This window comes from Notothenia coriiceps, unplaced genomic scaffold, assembly GCF_000735185.1.
Source record: "Notothenia coriiceps isolate Sejong01 unplaced genomic scaffold, NC01 NC01_scaffold00037244, whole genome shotgun sequence".
NCBI lineage: Eukaryota > Metazoa > Chordata > Actinopteri > Perciformes > Nototheniidae > Notothenia > Notothenia coriiceps.
The window spans coordinates 22,810,372-22,828,907 of NW_011369945.1; the positions used below are offsets into that span (position 1 = coordinate 22,810,372).

At 41.4% G+C, this 18,536-nt stretch overlaps 2 protein-coding genes across 3 annotated transcripts; one reads left to right on the top strand and one right to left on the bottom strand.

The window, feature by feature from the left end:
- Positions 1-679: 679 nt before the first annotated feature.
- zic1 (zic family member 1 (odd-paired homolog, Drosophila)) lies at positions 680-4,010 on the bottom strand. 2 transcript variants are annotated; one of them, XM_010793969.1, is made up of 3 exons: positions 2,760-4,010; positions 2,266-2,429; positions 680-1,702 (listed from the first exon to the last, which is right to left on the bottom strand). In XM_010793969.1, the coding sequence occupies exons 1-3, from the start codon at positions 3,700-3,702 to the stop codon at positions 1,508-1,510; spliced, it is 1,302 nt and encodes a 433-aa protein (XP_010792271.1). In that variant the 5' UTR covers positions 3,703-4,010; the 3' UTR covers positions 680-1,507. The 2 variants fall into 2 exon arrangements, with proteins under 2 accessions (XP_010792271.1, XP_010792270.1); XM_010793968.1 differs by having other exon boundaries at positions 680-1,705.
- A 1,245-nt stretch (positions 4,011-5,255) lies between these two features.
- zic4 (zic family member 4) lies at positions 5,256-12,812 on the top strand. The gene is made up of 2 exons (XM_010793970.1): positions 5,256-8,798; positions 11,645-12,812. Exons 1-2 carry the CDS (start codon positions 7,640-7,642, stop codon positions 12,070-12,072), a joined length of 1,587 nt encoding a protein of 528 aa, XP_010792272.1. The 5' UTR covers positions 5,256-7,639; the 3' UTR covers positions 12,073-12,812.
- The last annotated feature ends 5,724 nt before the right edge of the window (positions 12,813-18,536 follow it).

Here is an 18,536-nt window from a genome sequence, read left to right on the forward strand (position 1 = left end):
ACACACACACACACACACACACACACACACACACACACACACACACACACACACACACCCTGCATGCTGGTGCTTTTTCTCGATTAAAACGTGGTTCTCGTGCAGCAGCAGTCCTGACAGATCGAGCAGAGTTAACCATGATCACTGCTGATGTGATCTCTGCCTAATGGGCCGGTCAAGCTGCACAGGAACAATGAGGGGCCACAATAATGAGGGGCCACATTGACTCCTCAGCTTTCCCTCAATCTATGAAACCCGACAAACGCGAGAAAGAAAAAAACAACCCAGAAAATAAATTAGATTTGAAAATTAGATTCCCGAACAATTAAGTAACGCAAACTATCCCGGGTTACACCGAGGAACAACCGCCGTGATTAATCGATTTAATTTGCACATTACTGCAGGGCAAAGAGGAGGATGTTAATTCTGGATAAACAGAAGAGTGGATTTACTTCTTATTGACTGTCAGGGGAAGTGGTTTAAAATGCACACACACTCGCAAAAAAGCATGCACACACACAGTAAAGAGTTAACATTATTTGAGCAAATATTAGTTTAATCGAAACTAAATTAATTGTTATCATAATAAAAAAGTTTAGTCTGCAGTTATTTACGATATAAAAAGAACCCATTAGTTTCACACAGTGTTGAGATCAATAACCTCCAACGCATTGCATTATGGTATTTTGTAATCCTTTAATATAGTACGAAATGTATCCAAACATTTTTTTGTAAACTAAATTTTACATACGAGCGCATTTCTCCATAAATACCGATCATTTCTAACACGGTCCTTTACATGCGGATAAATATGGAAAATTGAGCTACTTACATGTAATAATACTTCCTTTCAGACAAAGCAATTGACAGAGATTTTATATTTATCACGTACATAAACAGGTTGACACGGAATTTCAGGCTTTCACTACACGATTTATCGACATGACATTAAATAACAACAATGATACTGTGCTACTCAAACTGGACCTTGGACGAAAATGTTGCACTGGTAGGCTACAAAAGCACATTAATACTAAGAGTCGCTTAGGTCGACGTGTAGACTGTAGTAATACGGAATAATTCACATTTGGTTCACAACTATAACATTCTTTTCAATGAAGTCTATTCATCGCAATATTCTTAAAACCATCTCCATATATCTAGGGACCAACATTTTTCACAAATTCCCTTAAACTGTGATATTTACAAAATAAAATATTACATTTTTTAAATTCCCAACGTGGTGAAATCCTTATGTACAAAACAAATTCAGGCCTCTACCCGGAGATAGCATGCTTTTTCTGAACAGTCCCTCAGTAAAAAATAAGGGAATACTGAAGGGGGGGGGGGTTAAAGTGGGTGCTCCTCGCTTCCTTTTAGTCCATGCATTTCTGTCTTTAAATGATCCTCCCGTGTTTTCTCAGTCCACTTTTATAAAGTCTTTGAATCCAAGTGTTTTTTTTATTCTGCAGTCTTTCTTGCGTCTTTTTTTTCGTTGCAAAAATATTTACACGTACCATTCATTGAAATTTGACGACAGCGTGCTGTGGCTGGTTGTGTGGTGGACTGCTGAGGCTGCTGGTGATATGGAGCTGTTCTGGTTCTCTGTGGACGGGGACACTATAGTGGGGGGTGTGGACGACTCGTACCCTGAACTGGCTGCAGGAGAGGGCTGCGGCGCTGGATTGCTGGATTCGTGGACCTTCAACAATAAAACAGAGATTATGAAAAAAAGCATCCTGCATTGGCTGGTTTGTCTCGGGTTTGTGCACAGATACAAAACAAATCACAACTATGGTTTGGATTATAGCTTGATTTCTAATGTTGGACTCAGTGGTTGCAAAAAATCTCACTAATGTGTTTTTTTAACCAAATATGGAAGGTTAAAAAACAGGCACATTTTTATTAAAAAACGAAGCTCACGAAAAAATGCTAAATGAGATCCAGAGTTGTAAAAGGCAGTTTTGAATTAAAACAGGACTACCATTTTAAGCTTGTGCCCTTCTACTAAGGCATTCATGGTTAGGAAACACAGATAATGCTGACTTTAAACGAGTAAAAACACCATGACTGTATACCGATTTTTAACACGTGCTAAAAATCCCCAGATATTATTATTTGTATTAATCTGATTTATCGGTGCAAAGAAAATACAGTTCTCCTATTTCTATTTAACCTCTTTTCATAATGTTTTTTCAATTATTATTTCCAGCTGTGAAATACCATTGAAAAATAAAATCATTGCAAATATTAAACTAATTTTACCTTCATGTGTTTCCGCAGGGAGCTGGGGTGTGTGTAGGACTTGTCGCACATTTTGCACAGATACGGTTTGTCCGACGTGTGCACGTGCATGTGTTTCTTGCGGTCACTGCTGTTTGCAAACCTCCTGTCGCAGCCTTCAAACTCACACTTAAATGGCTTCTCACCTAAATTCAGAAACAAAAAAATACAATGTTTTACACTGGGTTTTTAAAATGTCACAATATTATATGTAAGTAAACAATGCAGATGAATAAAAAGACAGTCTATTTTTACTATTACATTTGACAGACAACTCGAGTTACTTATACACTGCTAATTAATTGCATTTAAGCCATTTAGGCTTGCAGATTAATTAATTTAATCACATTTACACTCTTAACATAACAACATAAAGACTTTAAAAATATGTATCTTAACAATGCACTGAATTTCATGCAAGTAAGAGACTAGTAAATAATAATCGCTTGCATATTTATGAAAGCGTGCAGTCTTACCGGTGTGAGTCCTTTTGTGGATTTTTAGGTTTTCCGACCGGGCGAACACTTTCCCACAGCCGGGGAACGGACAGGGAAACGGCTTCTCTCCGGTGTGTACTCTGATATGATTCACAAGTTTGTATTTGGCTTTGAATGGCTTCCCTTCTCGGACGCATTCCTCCCAGAAGCAGATGTGGTTGGTCTGCTCGGGCCCCCCCACATGCTCCACCGTCAGATGGGTCACCAGCTCGTGCATGGTGCTAAAAGTTTTGTTGCACGACTTTTTGGGGTTCGTCAGCTGCTCCGGCTCGATCCACTTGCAGATGAGCTCCTGTTTGATGGGCTGCCTCATGTATCGGAAGAAGGCCCCTGCCCCGTGGTGCGCGGCCATATTCATGTTCATGGGGCCGTAGCCGTGCAGCTGGGATGATGCGTAATGGTCGGACCTGGGGCTCGTAACGTGGCCATACTGGTCTGCACGTCCATACATGTCCCCAGTGAAGCCCAGCCGCATCTGGCTGTTAACCACGTTGGAGGGCGCGTGGTTCTGCTCGTGGAGCCCCTGGAAGAGCAGGTGCCCCGCCGCATCCGAGTGTCCATGTGGCCCTGCGAAACTTCCGGAGGCGAACAAACTGTGCTGCGCGCCGGTGGCATCCCCGAAACCCCGATTTCTGAACAGAAAGTCCCTGGTGGAGTTGAAGGTGGAGTAAGAGTGGCTCGGGTGGTGGTGGTGTCCCAGCGCGGTGGCTGCGTACCCGGGAGCCTGGGAGGAGAACGCCGTCTGTCCGGAGCCAATATCGTGGGAGCTGTGGTTGATTTTGAAGGCGCCCATCCCATCCGCGAAGGGATTGATCCCCAACGCCACTTCTCTCTCCGTGACTTCGCCTGTTGAGTGATGCCGAGAGGAGCCGAAAGTAGTGACTCCTATGGTGGGGTACTGCGGTCCCGCGTCCAGGAGCATCTTCAGTCTACACGAGCCGAGACGACTGAGAGCAGAAATCAAAAAATCACGTACAGATATTCTTCCTCCCCCCTCTTCTCTCTGTCTCTTGGAGCTCTCTCGACTGAGCAAACTCTGAAATCCACAGATTCTCTGTTTACTTTCTAAGACGCGAGGAATTCCCCTATACGGCTCATCCGATGCAGAAACATGTATACATGCACTATTGTCTTTTGCGGTTTATCTTCCTGTGGCGCGACTTTCACCTCCTCAGTCAGGCGGTGAGCTCTAGACTGATAGTCGCAATCATTCCTGCAGATAAATGAATTGAAAAGACAACACAGTCCAGCCCTGATGAATGGGAGAGGAGGGGGGGTGGTCATGTGGCCCCGGTTCAGCTCGCTCATTGGCTGAGCCCCTTTCCCCCCAATAACATCCACTCACCAAATAACAATCCACGGCGCAGGGCCCACACTTCTATTGGCCTCTTTGCATCATCAATCCCAGATATTGTGAGATTGCTGACTGTGGATTTGGTTAAAAGGCGGAATAACAGCAAAACAAAAGTTGAGAAACGCGAGACAATGAGGGACCTCGTAGAGAGTCAGAGCACGTTTTCACAACACAACAGTTTATATAGAAAATGTGACAGTATGTCTTTGTTAAGCTGGGCATTAGATCACCTAGAAAACACATTTTGGTGGTGTAATTGGTAACGTTTATGTACAATTAAGCACTCTAGCTATCTGTATATCTGTCTATATTTCTATTTATAATGGAATGCATTTGATGGATACGCAAATACTATGTCAGGAGCAGAAATAAAGACAATAATTGTATTTATCGCAACTCTAATGGACTGACATGATGGTAAACAAACTTTATATTTTCTCGTTTGTCATTGAGACACTCTTGAGGTTTTAATATGAAACCTGTCAACTGTCATCACTCTCTAGTTTCATTTCGAAGGGATCCAAATACTGTAGTGTTCCTCTGCTCTGTGTGTGTGTGTTATTGGAGTTCCTTGAACACAATGTCTCTGCGCCCACTGGAGCTCACACCAGTGGAACATCTGTGCTTTAGATTTCCACATTATGATCATGCTCACCAGCGCCCCGCGTCCATAAAGGTTACACCGTATATAGGCCAGGATTTGACTTGGATGCACCGGTGTTCCTAACGTATCCATCACGAATTTTGGCTGCAGTGCTTGTGCAACTTACTCATTTATTTTGCAGGCCGGTGATGCATGGCCTGTGTGTAAAACGTTGTGGGCTGTCGAAGTTATCAAGTGGGATTTGCGGCGCTCTCTGCAGGAACCTCCGGCTGCTGGAGTTCAAAGCCACATGCACAGACGTGCCGGGCAAACCATTAAAATATCTGCTTGGCTACTAGGCTAGTTCCTACACAAGGCATTCTCCAAGTCAGTCTTGTAAGACCAGGCAAAGAGGGGACGTTTTGTTGTTCTCAACTTAGCAATATACACCCGGCGTTTTTAGGTATAGCTGCTCTGCTGTGCGCACATTTGGAGGGATCTCTCTCAACAGGTGGACAACGGTAAGCACGGCATATTGTTAAGAAGGATAGGAAAAGGAGTGAGTCAAGACTGGAGGTCATGTAAGAATTGCCACAAGAGAGGCTAATTTGGAAATTGTGTGCAAAGAAAAAAAGTTGTTGGAATTATGCAGAACTTTGTCGTTTTGAGTAAATACGTTTAAGATGACATGCGTAAAAACAAGGTGCCTGATTAGCATGTGCTACCTTTAAGTGCCTTTATCCAAATGAAATGATACTGTAGAATTTAAAATGGCTACCTGGATCTGTTTTATGACTTACAGTGAAAAATAAACTAAGCCAAAGCTGCACAAATTTGAGTTTTAAGAGATTCTGTTTTCACCTCTCTGTTAGTTTGGGTCCTGTACAACTCCCCTGTTTACTTGTCTCCAAGAGTGAGTGCGTGCACAACATGGCCCAGAAATAGCACCTGAACGTTTTGCATTACGCTGTTGCTGTGATGCCTCTGAGGGCCACAGCTGAGTGAACCCCACCGTAAGGCCATTTAATAAACACATTCACAAATATTGACTCATTGTCTAACGTGCTGGAGATGACGCTGTCAGCCACGAGTCTGACGAGTCAATTCACAGACAGAACTATCAGGTTGTAATATAGTTTTATATCTGTTTTCGTATAAACCAATATTAAAAGTGAGTTATTTATTATTATTAATTAGCATATTCAGTTAATTGGTCTATATCTAAAAACTACACACTGCAAAAACACATGCTCGTAATATCGCTATTTGATTTTCTCATGAACGAAAATGTAAAAAAGAAGTGTGAGGGGGTTCAGATATTGGCAATACATTTAAGTTATACTCTTAAATCCACAATTCACTCATGCTCACCACAGAGTTGAATAACACATTTCATTTTTGACATCAAAGGTTTCAGCTCTGCATGTGACCTTCTTTAAGGTCGCTGCAAGCAGTAATTTATTTTTGTCTTCAACTACAGAGATATTGCAGTCTACACACACACCACCAACCCCCACAACTATAATATTATACAACTCTCTTACAAACCTAAATTATAATTAGTTTTAAAAGAGTAAAACTATGGCAAGAAATTATTCAAAATTCTCTCTAGTTGGGATTTTATTTTTGGAAGTCCATGTTTGTTAAGAGAGTAAACGTGCCCACCGTGCTGCAGATATATTCGTGCACAGTAACACCCACAAATGTTTTGGCCACACATTTGGTTTTTAAAATAGTTTGTATAACCTCATCATTTAAAAAAAAGTACATAGACAAAAATAAAACAAAAACAAATTATACGACATCCTGTTATGATCCATAAATAAAAAATATGTCGTTTAAGCATTCAAACAGGGAGCAGAACCTAACATGTTATACTTTGTAGGATAATATCTTTGGAACCGATACTTACAGCACACACACGTTTTTATTTTGAACCTTAGTCTGCAACGGCACCACCTCCTGTGACCCTCATCTGCTGCCGTCCAGGGTCTAAAGCAAAATTACCCCGGATCATAACAACAGGTCCCGTCCATTACTTTTTCCCCCCTCGGGACAATGGCCGCAGCTCGCTCTATTCACACTGACTGCACACACGGATCCCACCGAGCAGAGCACGGAGTCAACACTGCGGTGCGCGCGGAGGAGCGACCGGCTGGATGTGTAAATATGGGTTTTTATCAAAGCGCGTATTAATACTTTTTACTCCGGACTATTCATACTCCCACGTGGAGTTTTCCTTTCGATAAATGGACATGTTTCTCTCCGCTGACACCGATCTTTTTACGTGCGTAAAGCTGTGCGTAATTTGTGCGTAAACTTGTCCCTCATACGTTGCAGGGGGAAAATGAAGATATCACTGCATTATTTATGATCCTTAAAACATTTTGTACTAACAATATGCATACTCTAGCGAGGCAGGCTGTTTTGTAATTGCAGAATCAAAGAGGGGAAATGGCTCTTTCATAGCCGAGCAGCCTTTGTCTGCTCCGACAAAAGAGAGACGACTGTATATCTGGATCAACTTTTTAGGACTTTTATTGTACAATAACCTTTGCATAACAACTATTTTTCTAAAGCGTTGCCTGAGGCACTGCGCATGCGCGCTGGCAGCTTGCTGTCACTAAGACATTTTTCTTCACGTTGGAAACTGTCACTGCTGACGTCAATCACCAAGCTCTGACCAATTAGAGCGCGGGGTGATTGTTTAGCTCCACGGGCTGCAGCGCCTACCATGAATCTCTATTCAGTATCAAAGCGTCCTGCTGCTGCCTCTCAACCGAATGGGATTCCATGTAGTCTGCAGATAGACTTAACTTTATAAAGTCTTTTTTCTTTATTTTTTTTCACTACGATTAAAATATATTTGTCATCATCATTATTATTTTGCCTGCTGTCAAGTTATTCTAAAATTAGGAAGTAATGAGCGTGGATGCACTGGGAAGCCCCGTGATGGACCCTACGTTTTCCAAACGGAACACGGCGCTGAGATTAGTTGACTTGGCAGGGGCTCACCACCATCACCATCATCACCACCATACCCCTCAGAGCGTGACAGGCTTCCCGGGGTTCAGCAGCCATCCACACTCAATGGCTCACTCGCACCCTGGGGAGATTACTGCGGAACCCCGCCTGGGGCCGAGTCCATTCGGGCCAGAACACATGGGGCACTCCGCGGCCCTCAAAATCAGCCCAGCCCATCATTATCCCCACCACCATCTCCACCACCACAATCATCATATGGCAGGCCACAGTGAAGTGGTCTCCAGTCAAACGGGAGCTTTTGGCCCGGTTCAGGCGACATCGGTGCCCTATCCTATGTCTCACCACCCGGCCCAGGCTCTATCCGCAGGCAGGGACTTCCTCATCCGGAGAGATCTGACAGCTCAAGCCATGCCCGTGCTGACCGACCAGTCTGCCGGTTCAGCCTCTCACCACGGAATGTTTGTCTCAACAACAGGTAGCTATCCCGGACACTATGGTCACCACCCTGACGCTGGGAACCTCTTCTCCGGACTCCATCACGACCAGTCTTCTAGCGGATCCCCGGGTGGCCAAGCGTTGAATGGACAAATAAGGTTAGGACTACCTGGAGAAATGTACGTTAGATCTGATCACTTGAGTCAAGTGACAAGCTCCAGGGCTGATCCGTTCTCCGCCTCGCCGATGCATGGCTACGGTGGTCTGAATCTGAACATGAATCTGAGCGCGCACCACCACCACCACCACGGAGCCGGAGCCTTCTTCCGTTACATGAGGCAGCCGATCAAGCAGGAGCTCATCTGCAAGTGGCTGGAGCCGGAGATCTCGCCGAAGAAACTTTGCTCCCAAACTTACAGCACCATGCACGAGCTGGTAACGCACGTGACGATGGAGCACGTCGGAGGACCGGAGCAGGCGAACCATATCTGTTTTTGGGAAGAGTGTCCGAGGGAAGGCAAGCCTTTTAAAGCCAAGTACAAACTTGTAAATCACATCCGAGTGCACACCGGGGAGAAACCGTTTCCATGCCCCTTCCCTGGCTGTGGGAAAGTGTTTGCCAGATCGGAGAACCTTAAGATCCACAAAAGGACTCACACAGGTCAGTAGCTAAATATATTCATAACATTAAATGTACGAATGCCATTGTGAAGTTGCATGTTTAAAAAAAGAAAAGAAGAAGCTACAAGTGGATAATTTCTGTGTATTTTAGTGATTTTTAATTTAATTTAACTTTCATTTCTGATGTGGCATGGTGATGAATCAGTGTGTGCTGCTGGTGGATCAGCCTGCAGCTCCTGCATGTCCACCTGTCTGTTACGAGGTGCCTCAGTGCCTGCAAGTTTTAGCAAAAGGCTGAGCTTTGGGATTATGGTACAGCTCACTCAGGCGTTTGACGGTTCAACCTCTTGTTTACACCACAGCACAAAGACTGAGGCCCAGGCACCTCCTGTCCAGGCTGTTTAGAGCAGAGAACACGAGTGACAGCAGAGTGGGATCTTCATGTCCAGTGTGGCTGATATGATGATGATTTTTTATAGCCAATTCTTAGCTTTTGCATGTGCCTTTATTGCAACCTATAATAATAGCTGGTTGGATGCATTATAGCAATTGAAGCTGCCAAGAAAAGAATACGTTTTATTTAGAATATTGAGTATTGAAAGCCTCTTCATGTCCAGTGTGGCTGATATGATGATTATTTTTGTATAGCTAATTGTTAGCTTTGTTTATGCATGTGCTTTTATTTCCACTAGTTGGTTGGCTGCAGTATTGCACTTAAAGCAGCAAGAAAACACGAAGAAGTTGTATTTTGCATATATGTATTGTACTATTTAAAGCCCTTTATCAGCGTTATTTTGCAGAGTGCTTTTTGCATGGTAACTCTTGTAGCCTTTAGCCAATGCAACAAGTTGACAAGTGCAGACGGCTGGAAGAATTCACCAACAGGTTGGCAGAGCTGTATGATGAGTGGTGTGTGTGCACTGCAGCAGCCATGACTTTAAGACACATATAATGGTTCACATATGGCTGCTCGCCACTGTGTCCCAATGAGTGCTGTGGAGCTAGTGAGGGGAAAATAAGGCCTCAAAATGTCGAGTCACACTTTGTGAATGCAGACTACATTCCTCTTTCTCGCCCCCTCTGCTCCATGTCGGCACCCTATGTATTATTCATATAATTTGCTCACATTACCTAAGTACAAATCTGTTAAATTATTTCTGTGTGTTGACTCCCGAGGGGCCTGGTCTTTGGGATCATGTTTAAAACCTATCCCAAAGTGTGGTTATGTGTGAGCTGCCCCTGGGGTCTGTTCCTCCAGCTTTCTTGTACTACACTAATATCCTTGATTGGCTCTCTCAACCCAACAGCTGAAGGTCAAATTGATATTCAACCCGCAAGTGTAATTAGACAGAGGCAATTACATATTCTCAAAAGCTTTAATCGGAGGAGAAAAATCAGCAGTGGATGATTTCCGTGTAATTTATTCACACTGTCTTTTTTGCTTTTTTGCCTTGTCATAATCAGGTAGGAATACTTGTTGTTAAGAAGCTAAATTAGAGCCAGTCCAAAAAGCAGGATTCAGATAGCACTCAGTAGGTGAAGCCTGGCTGTGGAAATACTTTCATTCATCATGTTTTCAGTTGGTTTTAGGCCTGCTATGTCTGTGCTCATAGCTTGTCTGTTTTGACGTATGTAGACCCAGGTACAGACGCAGGACAGTGGGGGTTCAGCCTCCTGTTTACACCAGGCTGAGGCTCCTTTAAAGTGCATGGGGGGAGCAAAAAGTGTGTTTACTGCAATACTGTAAATACAAAATATGTACAATTATATTTGAAAAACTGAGAAAAAAATCAAAGTTGCTGTAATTATACTTATACTATATTTTTGGGTCACATATGAGGACATGTATGCAAGTGGTGTTTTGAAAATAATTTAAACATTGGAGATACTTTTAAACATACACATAATAATATAATATAATAATAATGCCTGAGGGGGAACATGTTATTTAAAACATGTTGTAATGTAAATAGAAAATATGTGCAGATAAAATTACATTTGAGAAAGAAGTTGTAATTTTACCAGCTTTATTTTGTTATTTTTGGGTCACATATTTGAGCACATATGCAAGGGCACCACATTGCATTTAGAGAGTTGTATCTACAAGTTGCAAGAGTGTCTCAGAAAGTGTGGGGGGGGGGTGTAAAAGTGTGTTTATTGCAATACTGTAAATACAAAATATGTACAATTATATTTCAAAATGGAGGAAAAAAAATCCAAGTGGCTGTAATTATACCAGCTTTTTATAATAGTTGTATTTTCTTTTAGGGTCACATATTTGAAGCCATGCAAGTGGTGTTTTTATTAACATTTTAGATACTATCAGATTTCTACAAGTTGCACGATTGTCTCGTAAAAAATCACATCATGTGAAAAATAAATCTGTAACGTACTGATTTATATTTCATTGTGTCCCCCTCACTGTTCACAGGTCCACACTGGTGGAAATGTTAACAGTTATACGATCAGATATCTACAAGTTGCACGATTGTCTCATAAAAAAAACACAAGGGCTGAGCAGGAAACTTTCAAAATCTGTAATTTATTGATTTATGCTTTATTTTTTGGGTCACATATTTAAGGCTGTGTATACAAGTGGTGTTTTTAATGAGAATTTAACATTTTAGACACAAGTTGCAAGATTCAGAATCAGAATACCTTTATTAGTCCCACAGAGGGGAAATGTACATTGTTAGAGCAGAAAAGAGCCACAGACAGCTTAATGTTACCTAAAGCATACAAAAAGTATTAAAGATTAAAAAAAAGAAATTATAATACAATTTACAAAATACACATCCTTGTATTGTCTCATTAACACACTGCCTGAGGGTGAACATCACATAATTTAAATCTGTATTGATTTATATTTTACCTTTGTGTCACCAGGTGAGAAGCCCTTCAAGTGTGAGTTTGAGGGCTGTGACCGACGCTTCGCGAACAGCAGTGACCGGAAGAAGCACTCGCACGTGCACACCAGCGATAAGCCTTACAACTGTAAAGTGCGAGGCTGCGATAAATCCTACACACACCCCAGCTCCCTGCGGAAACACATGAAGGTGCACTGCAAGTCCCCCCCACCCAGCTCCGGGTACGAGTCCTCCACGCCGTCCCTGGTGTCCCCCTCCTCGGACATGGGCCGGGAGCCAGGAGCCTCCTCGGAGCCGGTGGGAGCCTCCCAGCCGGCCAATTTAAGCGAATGGTACGTGTGCCACAGTTCAGGTGCAAGTGGTGCCCAAACACCTCCCAGTGGAGCCTCCACACCGGACCCCTCAGAGCCACCTTACAGGAACCAAGAGCCGAGGGACGCGTTTTAATCTGGATCTGAACGCATCATTGAAGCGTTTTAATCTGGACTTGAACGCATCATTGACATTTTTAAAAGCCTCACAGTTCAAAACGGTTTGGCTCCGGTGCCTATACGCCTCTTGGAAGAACCCCCCAACATTTGGAAGGTGCAGACCCTAAAGACGTGCTAATTTCCAGGCACTCTAAAAATATATATTTTGAAACTCAGCTGTTTAAAAGCTTGGCTCGGTGCCTGACGGTCCACTTGTGGAGAGTCGTGTAAATCCCGTTAGACTGTTCATGTGGTATTTTTATTAGGCTATAGGCATGTTGGTGTACAATTATTTTGTAAATTCAATATGTTTTTATTTATTTTTCAATCTGATATTGAAGGGAATTTTTGTATTATCGAACCAAAGTGCATGTTTCAATTAGGATGAAAAAAATGTACATTTGTAAATTTTGTAAGTTTTGATGTGTTGGTGTTTGCAGTTATTTGTACAAAACGTTTTTATGTTTATTTTCCCCATGTGTGCAGAAGGGTCAACAATTTGAACTGTTTCATACGCCTGCAGTATTTGATATACGACCGTGAAATTATAAATGTTTTATCAAAGTGGGCATTTTGTGATTTTGTATCATTGTCGTCAATATATATATATTTTTCTTTTTTTTTGAATATCTGAAAACGAACGGCACTCAAACGCGTACCGAATTGCCTTGTAATTTGTGAGTATTTTGAATAAATCTTGTATGACTAAAGTGAAAACTGTGCTGAGCCATTCGGGTCTATGTGGGAATTTACAGCCGGTTATCAATTATCTTTGGGGAACATGTGCTAAATATGTCTTGTTTAAAAAAGAACATGTCAATTTAAAAACAGCATTTGTAGATATATTAAATATCGACTTTTAAGATTTTAACAAACAGCTCAAGGAAAACACATTATTTAAGTGTTTCTCGGTTAAACTTCTTGGCTGAGTTTGATGAATTTCTACAATATTCTGATCCAGACTTCAAAGAGCTTTTGGTACAAAGAGCCATTTTTTTTCACGACGGTGAATCCTCATGGTGAATTAAGATTTCTAAAGCAATAGTCAAGTCAAACTCAAATGATATGGGGCCAAGTCCGTGGACTCAAAAGCCCGCTCTAAAGAATGTAATATTTGCTTCCCATGGGGTAGGAAACGGTAATCTGTGTCCTTTATACTGCAGACGAGGGGCAGCATAAAGAGGAAAAATATATTCTTTTGCTGGGTCTACTTTACGACAATCAAAGGAGAAGCCGCTAAAAAACATAATAGACTTGCATTGTTGGATGGCCGAAGTGCTCAAATGTAATCATATTTTCAGACGTGAAATGTGCAGAACCATAAAACACGTGGTGCCTAATGATAACCACACAGTGCACGTTGAAATTAATGTAATATATTGTAAAATAAAACGAGTAAAACAAGGTTAACAAAAACAGGAAGAGCTCTGGGAAAACTTTTCTCGCCGAGGGGATTTTTCTTTTTTTTTTACTCCAGGCTCTGACTAGAGTGGGTGGAAACACTGCAACTCTGTGCGTGTATATAGAGTTTGGTTAAGTGTGTGACAGAAGAACAAGAGGCCCAGATTGTGAAAGAAAAGAATAAACCGAAGAAGATGATGATGCCTCCTTTGGCACCAGCTCTTGTGCGTAAAACAAGATAGTTGGATCTCAATTGAAAGTGGGGCTCTTTGAAGTGGAGCTTGATATCAGAGGGATTCTTCTAGGTCGTCTGAACGACGTTGATGACACGGAAAGCCTTTTGTCACCGATTTGTTGGGCTCCTCTCTATTGGGCTCCTCTCTATTGGGCCGTCTAAAGCTTTTAGTTCCAGTCGTCAAAATGGACAAGAACTAACTGAATGCGTAAAAACATTTTCCATTCAGAGAGGAGGATAGGCAGGCTTTAAAGAGGTTGTTTCATTAGCGGAGTTAAAACATGAGATCTTTTTTTTTTTCTTCTGCAGGGACAGATCAAAGAAAAAATTGCCTTTGGTTTCATTTAGAAGCGAGGAGAAATAAATCCGCTGTAATAATTTACGACTTCTGCGAAATATAAATAGCCTGTGCGCAGTTAGAAAGCACAAGTAACTCTGAGTGGGGGGGTTTAAGTGAAATGCACGTGAGGCTGTGTTGTTGAGGAATGTTTTTTATGGTAAAAGTTCGTTGTCCATCGTACAGACACTGGATAAGCTAACATCTGATCCCCCAGCTGATCTGATATCAGCTCTGGGATCAAGAATCAGGAACAAGTGTGTGTGTGTGTGTGTGTGTGTGTGTGTGTGTGTGTGTGTGTGTGTGTGTGTGTGTGTGTGTAGGCTACGTGTGATTGCGTGGCGATACATTTTACGCGTGTGTGTGTGTGCCAAAAACAGAGAGCCTCAATTTGAGCAGCAACACGAACGAGTCCCAAACAGGAAGCTGTGTTGCAGTTTCTTAGCAGATATATTAATTGCAGGATATACTTTCCTTTTTAAAGAAACGAAGGGGGAGGTTTTCAACTTCCAAATGCAACAAAAAAAAGAAAAGAAAATGAATCCATTTCGTCCTCACGAGGCCCTCTCTGGCTCATTTGAGTGTGAAATATCATTTCTTTGTAAAATAATGGAGGCGGTAATCCTACTTCCGGAAACTGTCCGGCATTATTGAACAAAACCCTTTTAATAGGGGGATTAGCAGTCTAGAGTAAAAGCCATCGCCCCCCCCCCTCCCACACCACCCTCACCACTCCCCTCCTTCTCCACCGCCCCCCCATGCTCCAACACCGCCACCATGAGCACCTCCAACACCAGCCAGGTCATAATTATCAGGAATGAAGTGGCCGACATTGGAAGGACAAATAAAAGGAGAGACAGGTGCAACACAGAGCCACAAACAGACCGGAAATCAGTTGAGAGTGGGTATTATAGTTTATAAAAAATGCATTGACTTTATAATTAATTAATATCAGTAACAGCATAGTTTAGATGCATAAAAAATGGCTGCAAATTTAGTTTTCCTCCTTTTAAATATTATAGGATTTTTTTTTCTTCGTAAAGGAGCAGAAGGCAAACCCCAGGAACAGACCGGAAATCAGGTATAACAAAACTGGCTTAATGGAAAAAATAATGCATTGATTTTACTATATGTTATTGTTAGTAAATATACATATATTAGATGTATTAAATATGGCTTTAAAAACACTAAATTACAGTTTTTTTCCTCCATTTAAATATTAGGTATTTCTTCATCCTAAAGGAGTATTCCACTTTATTTCTCTGATGCAGGGTGCAGAGGTCAAAAGAGGCAAACACCACCGTAAAGCTTGTCATGAATATTAACTATGATATTATTCTGATAGCGTCCAAGGTTAGTTTCCAGAGGGGTGTGTGTGTGTGTGTGTGTGTGTGTGTGTGTGTGTGTGTGTGTGTGGGGGGGGGGGGGTTACCAGATCACTGCGATGTATAGCTCCACTATGAGCTTCCGTCATAAAGATTTATGAGAACCTTTAAATCTGAATTAACTGTACTCCGCTTATAAAGGCAGGTTTAAGGCTACACCCCGCGGTAGCTTTTGTATACAGCAGGCCCACATAAGTCACTATCAAGAGAGGGAACAAATCAGAGGCAGTAAGACCTTCTTCACCCCCCATGTTTTAGGATTACCGTCATCCAAGTTATTTTACTCTCACAGAGGAACCAGAATCAGCCCCCCAGCAGCTATAGGCCCGAACACGGGTCCCCAACAGCCTCCACATTATCAGGCAGAATGTGCCACATACTTCACACCTGCACCCTGAATAGCAGCTCCTTTCAGGGGGTGATACGCCTGTTGGCCCTGCATGGCTCAATGCAGCTGCATGAATGAGTTGTGCCTCTTTTGATCCAACATCTCCTCCTGCATTTGCTCAGATATCTAGTTAGCAGCAGCTATGATCACTTCCCTTCATTAATGCACTTTCATTATGTGTACAGGAACTTGTTGCTGCAACAAACATATATCTGTATGTTGTTGACGTCAACTCACGAGGCAAATATGGGGATTTTAATGATATTCACAATTTATTTGCACACTATATTCCTTCCAGCACATTTCTGAACATGAGGTGTTTAAAAAAAGAAATCACAATTAAATACAATTATTTCAAAATATAATATTTAAATGAAGGAGCTTAGCCCTACACACTGTCTTGCAGGCAGTTTGAGCTATTTAGTTAGCATCTACTATGTGATGACTTATTATTGTTATTATATATATATTATTATGTGCAGAGGAACTTGTTGCTGCAACAAACACATCTAAATATTGTTGACGTCAATTCAGGAGGAAACTATGGGGATTTAAAATGAAAAAACGGGATTTTTTTGTAATTATCCATTTCTTTGCACACCACCCTGCTTATTTCTCAACACTAGTCAATCAAACAAATCACAACAAACATTTAAAAACCTAATATTTAAATTGAAGAGCTAAGCCCTGCGCAGTGTCTTGTAGGCAAACTTCACAGTATTAAAGTGGGCCATGCATCACGCAGGATAAATGAATCTGGATTTGAGGACTTGCCCTTTGGCGATTAAGTCGATCTGACGTACAGTAATTCATCATAACTGGAATCTATCATGTTCTGCTGACCCCTGCGTGATCTGAGTGTTTGTGACACTAATATCTGAGAAAAGCAGCGAACAGGTGTGAAAGAATAAATATGAAATCCTGCCAAAGACAGACACTGTTTGTGGTTAAAGTTTCAGCCCTGGACAAAAACAACTCAGGGACATGAGAAGTTGCTGCAGAAATAAAAATAAAAAAACGATTATCCTGGAAGTGGTTCACAAACAAGGAAATGAACCGTTTTAGGACAAAAACCCTCCTACTGATTTAGCCAAAGCCATAATGGCAAAAGTGCGTTTATACAGTCGATAAAGGAGACAGTATATCATCATATATCAAAGTAACACATATTAGGAGATGCAAATGCTGCCAGCATTATGAATCATTGCTCTGTCTGCACTATTTCACACGTCAGATGGGAAATATGTTCCAAAACGCACAGTTTGAGGAGACACATAATGCAGTGATCAGTGTTGCAGTGTGGAGGACTTTGGGTCATTTCGCCACCTCCCGCAGAAACACATTATGCCTCTCATATTTACATACTCTTTAATATTTGTCAAACATTCATAAATTACAAACTAATGAAATGTTCGACGGTCCTTGGAGATGGAGCTAATGAAGACTTTTTTTCCTCCGTTTTGACACATCTTTGTTAGGTTTAATACCATTCTGTGTCTCATGGTCTATTAACTATTATTATACTTATGTCAGGACACCGCTGACACGTTACGACACGAGGATCACCTGCTGGAGGTGGGCACGCCATGGGATATAAATGGCCTTCATCTATAACGCCAGTAGCCTGTATAAAAAGCATTAAATGTGACTGGGATTATTAGTGTACATTTCCTGCAGGAATTACGCACTGAAATACACCTTCAAAATATGTATTTGTTTAAATTCAATCGAAATTATTTGTTTTATTTTGAAAAGTATGAATGAAATTATGTTTTAATTTGAAAAATATAAATAAAATTATTTTTTATTTGGAAAAATACAAATTGAATACATTATTTTTTCAACGTTTTTATTTTTAGAAAGAAACCCCGTAATGAATAATTTATTTAAATGATTTTTTTGTGTCGCCACTACAGCGTCAAGAGACTCTCAAAGCCCTGAACCTGTGCAAACGAAGAAAGAAAGAGAGGAAGAGGAGGGGAGATATTAATTATGAAACGGTGTGGATTTAATTTCCGCCCAGGCCAAAGCTTTTATTTATTCATTCGTTCTTATTATTTCTCTCTCTCTCTTTGACCCACATCACGGCGCTAAAACCTGATCAAAACCGATGCACGAACTTGAAGCACTTTGAAATGCATTGAATGAATGGGAGGTATTGTCAGCGCAACAATATAGATCCTTGGAGACGTGTTTATTTGACAGAGCAAATCCCCAGTGTGTCAAGGTTGTCATATTCCCCTCAATGTCCAATGCAAATGTCGCGCCATAATCAGATGCAGCAGCATGACGCGTTTATTACTTTGTCAATCATTTTGATACGACAGTATTGAAACAAAGCGGTAATAGAATTAAAGGAAAGCCTTTCAACTGGACGTGTAAAGCATATGTGGAGAGGTCAGAGGGTCTCTATCTGTCCGTTCATTTCAGCTGTACTAATAACATTTTTTACACATGCATTTTGCGTAAAAATATGGAGTCTCCAAGAAGAATTAAAGGCACTTGATTCTGTCCAGAGAAACACAAAGCAGGACTTTTTCTTTTAAATTATTCCTACTTCAACACAGCGAGGCTTATCCGCCTTGTCCATGAGTTAATTCATCAAAAGGAAAAAGTTTCAATACGATTTCTTTTTTCCTGGGTTACAATAATAAGTCGACCACTGCGACATTCTCTGAGCTCAGACTATCTTCAT